Source organism: Crocodylus porosus, unplaced genomic scaffold (assembly GCF_001723895.1).
Source record: "Crocodylus porosus isolate Cpor-Errol unplaced genomic scaffold, CroPor_comp1, whole genome shotgun sequence".
Classification (NCBI taxonomy): Eukaryota; Metazoa; Chordata; order Crocodylia; family Crocodylidae; genus Crocodylus; species Crocodylus porosus.
In genome coordinates this window covers 100,220,408-100,229,915 of record NW_017728886.1, presented here as the reverse complement: position 1 = coordinate 100,229,915, position 9,508 = coordinate 100,220,408, and the positions used below count along the sequence as shown (strand labels likewise).

Genomic DNA, 9,508 nt, shown 5'->3' with positions numbered 1-9,508 from the left:
ACCCCGGTGCTCTTTCCTGCCAAGGCAGGGGGTCGGACTAGATGATCTACCTAGGTCCCTTCCGACTCTAGCTACTATGAAACTATGAACTATAAGGGACCTGCCACAGGCCAGACAGAGTCCTTCTGGTCCACAGGCCATGTTTTGCCCACACTGCTCTAGTGGCTTACCTCACTTTCTCAAATGGTCCAAGTTCTCTCTCTCTCATTAGAAAAATTCTCTCTTTTGGCATATGCCACATCTGCACTGGAGGTCTGCCCGTGTAGCTATAGTTATAGAGGATATGCAGTATAGATAGACACCCAATCGAACAAGACAAGACCCCCAGGAAAAACAAAAACAAAAAACCAATCAAACAAAAAATATTTATATAAAATGAGTGCAAAACACTGTTTAGTTCTTAAGTCAGTGCAGCGTATTGAGGTTATTGAGTTTTCCCTCACATAAAATATTTCCAACATTTAAAAAAAATGCTGAATCTTCAGTTCACTTCCTTTTTAGTGATAATTATGTTAAAAAAAAGTAAAGAGCAATTGTTTAGGAACCCCTATGTTCTAGCTACCACAGAAAAATATTCAAAAAGAATCTAAAGCAGATCTCAGCAACCGATAGCTTATGGCCCAGATCCAGCCACTGCAGGGAAAAATGTCATCTACAAATTCTCCCCTCCTGCCACCAGAGACAAGTGGTGGTAGCAACAGGATCCTAGCACACACCCACCTCCTACCCAGTGTGCATCGTTCCGGCCCACAGCCTAAAAAGTTTGTCTACCTCTGATGTAAGACATTCTGAGTATTCCTGTAATATATTTCTCCACAACATTTACACTTATAAACCTCAAAAAACGGAACACTGCTCTACCATATTTAGAAGGATATTTCATTCTGAATCATCTGTCTGACCTGGTTCTCTTGTTCAAACATACGTCTTAAAAACTGTTTAGTGAAAGGAGTATTAGTATTTAACAGAGGTGCACTGATACACAGTCTGATTTCAGCACTGATATAAAGAAAGTTGTCTGCATCGAAAAAGATCGGCTTGATACGACTGATAATTTGGCCAATAAATGGCCCATGCATGCACCCAGCTGCAGCGCAGCACGTAGGCGGTGAGAAGCCCAGCCTGGAAGCTTGGAGGGCTGCATGAAGCTGATAAGTCTATTGTGATAGAAGGAGAAGAGGGGAGGGGTGTGGAGGGGGCAGATCAAGGCTCCCCACAGTGAGGGAGGAGTGGGGCTGGGGCTGAGGCAAGTGCTGTCCAGCTGGGGCAGGACAAGCATGGGACAGAGCTGTGGCTCATCAGGGGGCACGGGGGGGGGGGGCAGCTCCCACTGCTACACACCGCTCATCCAGGAGCTGGTTATCCAGCGCTCGCTCACCCAGAGGCTCCCACTGCTGCTCCTCCTTGAGGATATGGCAAGGGGGTATGCCCCTGGATTTGAGTGGGGTGGGACGGGGCAGGGTCAGGTCTTTCCAGTGGGGCAGGGCTGCGCTGTGGCACTGGGAGGGGCCTGCAGGCACCCCAAAATTGGTCCCCCAATCCCTGCGCTGCCCCCAGCCACAGCCCCACCCAACCAGGAAGAGCTTGGCACAGCCCCAGCCCCAGTCCACCCCATGCAGAGCTGGGGGCACACGCCCCCCACCCCCATGCCCTCCTGGACGATCTGCAGGAACAGTGGCCAGAGCCACCTTGCCACCCCCCTGTGCCTTCTGGACAAGCCGCAGCTCAGTTCCATGCCCATCCCATCCCAGCAGAGCAGAGCAGAGCAGAGCAGAGCAGAGCAGAGCAGAGCAGAGCAGCCTCAGCCCCTGCCCCAGCCCCACTCCTCCCTCACTGCAGGGGTCATGATCTGTGCCCCCCCCCTTTCCAGCATGGCAAGCTTACCAGCTGCACGCAGCTCTTCAAGGGGCCAGGCTGGTATTGGAAATCATATCAGTATTGGCCAGTATGCCTCCTCAAAAACAAGCTATCAGTAATCGGCCCCAAAAATCTTTATCAGTGCACCCCTAGCATAATTTTGTGTGCGCTCATGAGTCTCTATATCTGTAGAGTGGGCCTTGTGCACACTCTTTCAAAACTGAAAAACTCTTAAGATTTTTCAATTTTTAAAACAAGTACTAGATAAGTAGCTGACGTCACATTTATTATACAAAATTTACTCACCCTGGGGCAAAATTCAGGAGGGAGGCTACTAATGGCCCAGGTAACATGTTCTTTCTGTTTTAGTATGCAAGTCTCATCCATATGAGAAAGTTCAGTTGCCAGAATTTGTTGATTTACAGCTGCTGACATTACTATGTCACTACAGCTCACTCATCCTTTTTTTTTGCCTGTGTTGTAGCCTCACTGCAAAAGACTACACCAACAGAAAACACTGGGCTCCAGGAGTAGGAGTCCAAGACAGCTGACAACATTGCTATGATGCTGGAGCTCATCCACATTGGTGTTCTGCTAGCAACTATATACCAGCCAAAGGTTTGTCTCATATAAGGAGACATCAGAGACTGGGCTTTGTCAGCTCACATCAGATTGCATGCAAACACGTGCAAGCCCACAGCAACAAACACAGTTTGTGTTGGCAAAAGTGCAGCATACACCAAACCAAAGACTCAGCCTACAGATTATGGCTCTGCTCCGGCACTGTCATGGGAACCTGGCTGAGAATCACTGCTTTAGAGCCAAGGCAATGCAGGCACTTCAGAATAAGATGACTGAAACTAGAAAGGCACATATCCTCGGACTTCTCTTCACTTAGTGAAGTGCATTGACAGATGCTGCTGGATAACTGCAAAACTGTGATTACCAACAGTGGCAGAACTTCAAGATGTCAAAGGCCCCTTTCCTAGAAATCTATGAGACTCACGCCCACTTCCCAAGCTGCAGGGGTAACACATCTACACTAGTTATTCTCTCACTGTAGAAAATCACTTATTCACTAGGGTCTGGAAACTTGTCATACCCAACTGCTACGATTCAGACACAACAAACCCATTTGGTGCTGCCTGACTGAATACTGAGGCCATTCAAATAGAGACATGCTATGAAGGACAGTGTCCACATTCACTGCAAAATTCTTGTTTTTTTGATAGAAATGGATCTTCAAAGGCCACAAGTGACATCTTGTATCCAAGGAACTCCAAACAAGCACATAAAAAATTAAACAACATTAGCTCTAAAATACAGTTTACCATATTTACTTAAATCCAAGATGACTTTGAATTTAGGTTGATCCCCTGAATAATTAGATTCTATGCATGGAAAATTGTAAATTGGTTATAGTTTTCCATGAATGGAGACTAATTTCTAAAGGGTCATCTTAAATTCATCCTGCACACAACTGTGGCAGAGAAAGCAGCAACAGGAGGGCACATGGCAGGGAGGGCACATGGCCTGATCCCCACCCCTTACCACTTGCCCCTGCCACTTGCTGCCAACCCATGCCATCCCACTTGCTTGCAAGAGCACCCTGAGTGAGAATCACTGCTCTGCAAAAGTTTCATAGTTGATAGGGTCGGAAGGGACCTAAGCAAATCATTAAGTTTGACCCCCTGCCATGGCAGGAAAAAGTACTAGGGTCAAGTGACCCTGATAAGATGTTCCTCCAGCCTCCTTTTAAAGACCCCCAGGGTAGAAGCCAGCACCACTTCTCTTGGAAGTTGGTTCCAGATCCTAGCCACCCTGACCATGAAGTAGCCCCTCCAGATATCTAGCCTGAATCTACCCTCTGCCAGCTTGTGACCGTTATTTCTGGTCACTCCTGGGAGTGCTCGGGGGAACAGGGACTCCCTCAATGCCTGCTGGTCCCCCCCGACTAGTTTGTAACAGGCCATTAGATCCCCCCTCAGCCTTCTCTTATGGAGGCTGAATAGGTTCAGGTCCCATAGCCTCTGCTCAGAGGGTCTGCCCTGCTGCCCCCGATCATGTGAGTGGCCGTTTTCCGGATCCTCTCGATGTTGTCCACATCCCACCTGAAGTGCAGTGCCAAGAACTGGATGCAGTACTCCAACTCTGGCCTGACCAGCGTCATACAAAGGGGGAGGATCATCTCCTTGGACCTGCTCGTAATGCATCGGTGGATGCATGACAAGGTACAGTTGGCCTTCCTGGCTGCATCCCACACTGACAGCCCGTGTTCATCTTGGAGCCTATAATGATTCCAAGATCCTTTTCTGCCTCTATGCTGACGAGAAGGGAGTTCCCCAGCCTGTAGGCATGCTGCTGGTTCTTTCTCCCTAGCTGTAACACCCTGCACTTGTCAGTACTGAATCCCATCTTATTCTCATCTGCCCAGCCCTGTAACCTGTCCAGATCCAATTGCAGCCTGTCCCTCCCTTTTAGCATGCCCACTTCTCCCCCCATCTTAGTGTCATCTGCAAATTGAACAAGGTGCTTTTTACCCCCTCATCCAAGTCACTGATGAAGATGTTGAACAGTGTAGGCCCGAGGACCAAGCCCTGGGGGAACCCACTGCCCACATCCCTCCAGGGCAAAAAAATGACCCATCCACCATCACTATCTGGGTGCAGCCCTCCAGCCAATTGACGACCCATCTGACTGTGTAGGCACTGACACCAATCTCCTAATTTTTTAATGAGAATGGGGTGAGAGACAGTGTCGAAGGCCTTCCTAAAATCCAGAAAGACTACGTCCACGGCGACACCTGCATCCAAAGATTTTGTAACCTGGTCATAGAACGCCACCAGGTTGGTCTGACAAGACCTGCCTCTAATGAACCCGTGTTGGTTGCCCCTAAGCATAATCTCCCCTGCTTGCCCCTTGCAGATGTGCACCTGGATGATTTTCTCAAAGAGCTTCCCCAGGACAAGGTAAGAGTAACAGGCCTGTAATTTCCTGGGTCCTCCTTCCTCCCTTTTCTGAAAATGGGGACCACATCGGCCCTTTTCCAGTCCTCTGGCACCTTGCCAGAGCACCACGAGTACTCATAAAGCTGTGCAAGGGGTCCCACAATAACCTCTGCTAATTCCCTCAGCACTCTGGGGTGGAGATTGCTAGGACCTACTGATTTGAACATGTCCAGTCCCACCAGAAGTTCCCTGACTAGGTCCTCTGATCCTGGGCCTGGCTGTGCCTCCCTTGGGTCTGTCTGGGATCCTGGTCGGGGGGATGATATGGTCCCTGTTCAGAAAAATGGAGGCAAAGAGATTGTTAAATGGGTTAGCTTTGTCGCCCAGTGAGACCACCAGATTTTCAAGCGTGTCCTGCAGAGGCCCCACATTACCCGGAAGCTTCTTTTTACTCTGTATGCATTTTAAAGAGGATTTCTTGTTATCCTTGATCCAGGTTGTTAGTCAGAGTTCCATCTCCACCTTGCCCTTCTAACAGTCCCCCTACAATCCAGAGCAACGGAGGTATAGTTCTCCCTGGTGATGGCCCTTCCCTTCTACTGAGTGTATGCCTCCTTAGGTTTGAGACATTCCTGGATGCTTTTGGTGAGCCATGGGGGCTTTTGAGCACTCTTGCCCCCTTTGAGCCATGTTGGGATTGCTACCCTTTGGGCTTGGAGGATCGTCTCCTCCAGGAACAACCACTCTTCTTGGACTCCCAACTCCCCACCCCGCTGGGACCTCAGTGCTGCCCCGACTAGTCTCCTTAATTCAATGAAAAAATCACCCTCCTGAAGACCAGAGCTGCTGCCTTGCTGCAGGCCCTCGTCACCCTGCACTGGATGGTGAATTCCAATAGGAGGTGATGATTGCTATTGCCGAGGTGATCGAGCACCCACAGTCCCCTCACCAGGTTGTCGCTTGTGGCCAGGACCAGGTCTAACAAGGCATTTCGCCTGGTGGGACTGTGCACCTCCTGGGTTAGATGGAGGTCCTGTAACATGGCTAGGAACCTATGTGAGCAGTCAGACCTGGCTGACTGCTCTTCCCAGCAAATGTCTGGATAGTTTAGGTCACCCATGATGACCACAACCTTTGACTTCACTGCCTCCGCAAGCTGACCTGAAAATTCCTGGTCTAGCTCTTCTCCCTGGTTGGGTGGTCTCTAGTAGACCCCCACTGTTAAGTCCCTTTCCCCCCCGACCCCCTTGTATTCTGACTCAGAGCACTTCAGTCTGCCCCTCCTCTGACCCAGTGCTGTTCTCTGAGGATGGGAATTGTTCTTTGATATAGAACAGGAAGGAAAGGCTGGGGGTGTGGCGCTCTCTCTCTCTCCTGTATAGCCTATAGCCCTCGATGTTCACCGCTCAGTCGTGCATTGGATCCCATGTTTCGGTGAGTCCCACTACGTCTGGGTTTGTTTTAGCTAGCAGGAGGGCAATTCCTCCTGCTTGTTCCCCATACTACGAGCATTAGTGTATAATCATTTAAGGCCTCCTGAAGGTGTATGCACCGCCCCCCCCTAAACCCAGGACTATCCAGGTCTCTTACCTGGGTATTTCTTGTGCTCATCATCAGTTCAGGATGTGCTTGTCCTCTGACAACCTCCACTGAAAGAAGTCCTACAACTTCCTTGGGTAGCCTATCCCACTGTCCTATTTTACTAAAAGTAAAGGAGCTTTTCCTAAGATTTGAACTAAAACTGTTTTGCTGTAGTTTAAACATGCTGCTTCATGACTGACTCTCCATGGTAATAGAGAACAGTTGTTCTCCCACTTCTTTATGGCACCCTTTCCAATATTTGAAAGCTGTTATGATGTTCCCTTAATCTCCATTTCTCCAAATTAAACATACACTGTTCTCTCAACCTTTTCTTATATCACTTGGGTTCCAAGCCCTTCCTTTATCATCTTTGTCACTTGTTCCTCTAGTTTCTCCATAAACTCCTTACATTGAACAGTCTAAAACTGCATACAGTAAACCATCTGAGGCCGAAACACCACAGAGTGACACTATCACCTCCTACATCCTATCCCCTTGTTAATGCAGCTCAGAACCGTGATTCTTGTTCAGTGATTTAAATCACACTGCTGGCTCCTGCTAGGTCTGTGTTCTGCCAAAACCCGATTCATCTGAGTGATGCTATGGCTCAGCCAATTATCTCCCTTCCTGCATTTGTACTTTCAGTTTTTCTTGTCCAGGTATAACACCTAGCCTTTGTCCTGGTTGAACTTCACTCTGTTGTCTAGTTCCCAGGTCTCCAGTCTATCAAGATTGAATTAGAATTCAAAACAACCTTCCAAAGTGCCTGCAGGCCCCTCCCATGACTGACAAAAGCTACCTGTGTGTTTCTATTAATTAGAAACACAATTCTCTTAAAAGAACAAAAGCCCTTGAACATTTTAAAATCAGTATTTAAAAGATCACAAACCCACAAATAAATATGCCCATTCCATGCTACCATTTATTTACTAAAGAACCTTCACTCTCTCTGTCAACATCTGATATATCACAAGTACAAAATTATATATATTTTCTTATATATCTATCTATATTCAAACAACAGCTTAACACTGAAAGAAACAAATTTCATTCAAGTAAGATTCAGCACCACCTTTTCAAAGTTGTAGTCAAACAAAAGACTACACTCTTAGGCAGACAAAGTTCTTTGGGTAAATCTGATATCTTTTATTAGACCAACTCAAATAGTTGGGAAAATTCGTCTTCGCAAGATTTTGGGTTTAAATACTCTGCGTCAGGCTGAGGAAGCATCTTTTTTCCAACTAAGTTGGTCTAATAAAAGATATCAGATTTACCCAAAGAACCTCATTTGCCTATGTCCTTAGACCAACACAGCTACAAGCTACACTCTTAGGCTGTGTCCAGATGAGTGTAGCCATGCAGTCTGTGGCGCTGCACATCTATTGGCTGCAGGTGCCACACTGCACATTCAGGTGTTTCCCATGCTGTTACCATGCAGCGTGAAGGGGAGGGGGGGGTGACCCTGGGAGTTCCTGGGATCAAAAAAAAAAAAAAACAAACAAAAAACCCTGCACAGAAAAAAAGTGGGGCAGCACACAGGAAACAGCTCACACCACTCAAAACCGGAGCTTGGCCAGCCAGAGCCACACTGGCTGCCAGCAGGCTCCCAGCTACAGGAGTGACACAACTAGTTGCAGCTTCCCCAGCCCCCAGGTAAGGCTGCTGAGGCCAGCACAGCTGCTGACTCCTATCTCCCCTACCTCACCCAGGGTAACATGCTACACATCAGGTGTGTGGCAGGGTGTTCCTTGGGGAGCCAAACATCTGCACTCGTCTGGTTGCAACCTTAGAGTATACAGATAGCCTTCATAGGCTCAATCTAACACTATCCAAATCAATGGAAGCTATTTCTACTCAGATGAGCAGATATAAGCTCAAGCCCTCTGAAAAATTCAATTTAAACTTAGGGCCACAACATGGGGAAATGGCAGAGGTACTGTCAGCCCATCAGCAAAACAGCCTGTCTACCTATAGTTTCTCAGCTGTTTCTGGAAGAGAGAGCAAAAAGTGCCCAAGTACTTTTGTTCCCCTCCTCCCCAGTTTGGCTAGTTAAAAGGTTGACTCCACATGCCTGTGTGCCTATGGAAACAATGGGCATTTATACACATGCCTCAGGAGTGGGCAGGGGTGCTTTAATTAAACTAAAGCTTACCGAGTTCCAGGAGCTGCTCTAATTGAAGTGCCCAGGGCATCTCATATATCAGCATCCCCATGCTTAAAAGTGGTGGTCAGGGTTTTTAACTAAAGCTTATTCAACAAGGTTTAGTTAAAATGCCCCGCCACCATTTTAAAGCGTGGGGACACTGTCACGAGACACCTCAATTACAGCACCTCTCAGAGTTTGGTGAGCTTTAGTTAAAGTGCACCCACCACCCATGGATGAGACACTGGGGTCTGCTGGAGCATGGCAATTATCATGCTCCAGCAGACTCAATGAATGTATTTTCATGCATGAATACAATGAATGTAAAAAAAAATACAATGAATGCATTTTCCATGCAATGTAATTACAGCATGTCAGAGCACCCTCACCACACCTGGATAGGCACCCAGTTGCAGCTTTGCCACTTCTAAACTTGGACGAATAGACTAGCCCAGGGTGTTACACTGAAGTCAGCGAGTAGGCCATACCCTCTGCCAGAGCCAAACTCCCTGCCAGGGCTCCCGGGGCCACCCGGCCAGCACCAAAGGATCGTGGTGCTGGCACCGCTCAGGCCCGGCTGCCGCCCAACTCGGCCTCCAGCAGGGAAAGAAGCCATGCGCTCAGCAGCAGGAAGAGAGGGGCTGGGCAGGGCGGCATTAACCCGCTGGGTGCTGGATAGGCCGACCCACCTGGGAGCCCCATGGGACGCAGCCCTGGCCCCGCCCGCGGGCCTTAAGTCTGACCCCGGCCCGGTCCTGAGGCGGGAGCTGCGCACGGACCGGCCCACGCTGGGCCCCGCCCCCGGCACGTGCGCGAAGGCGGGGCCAGTCCCCGGTTTGGCAGGGTCCCGGCAGTTGCGGGGAGGGGTGTGAGGACGTCCGCACTCACCCGCCGCCGGCCACAGCCACGGCCAGGCCCGCCCGGGGACCGCCCGCGCCATGCTCCGCAGCAGTCTGGCCCAGCACGCCGCCCGGCCCCA

At 49.1% G+C, this 9,508-nt stretch overlaps 1 protein-coding gene across 1 annotated transcript in view; it reads right to left on the bottom strand.

Moving 5' to 3' along the window:
- Nucleotides 1-9,493, bottom strand: part of LOC109313271 (activin receptor type-1-like) — a 63,489-nt gene extending 53,996 nt beyond the window's left edge. The window contains exon 1 of the mRNA XM_019539765.1: nt 9,418-9,493. Coding sequence (XP_019395310.1) covers nt 9,418-9,469 — 52 coding nt within the window. The 5' untranslated portion in view covers nt 9,470-9,493. The remainder of the gene's footprint in view (nt 1-9,417) is intronic.
- Between the last annotated feature and the right edge of the window lie 15 nt (nt 9,494-9,508).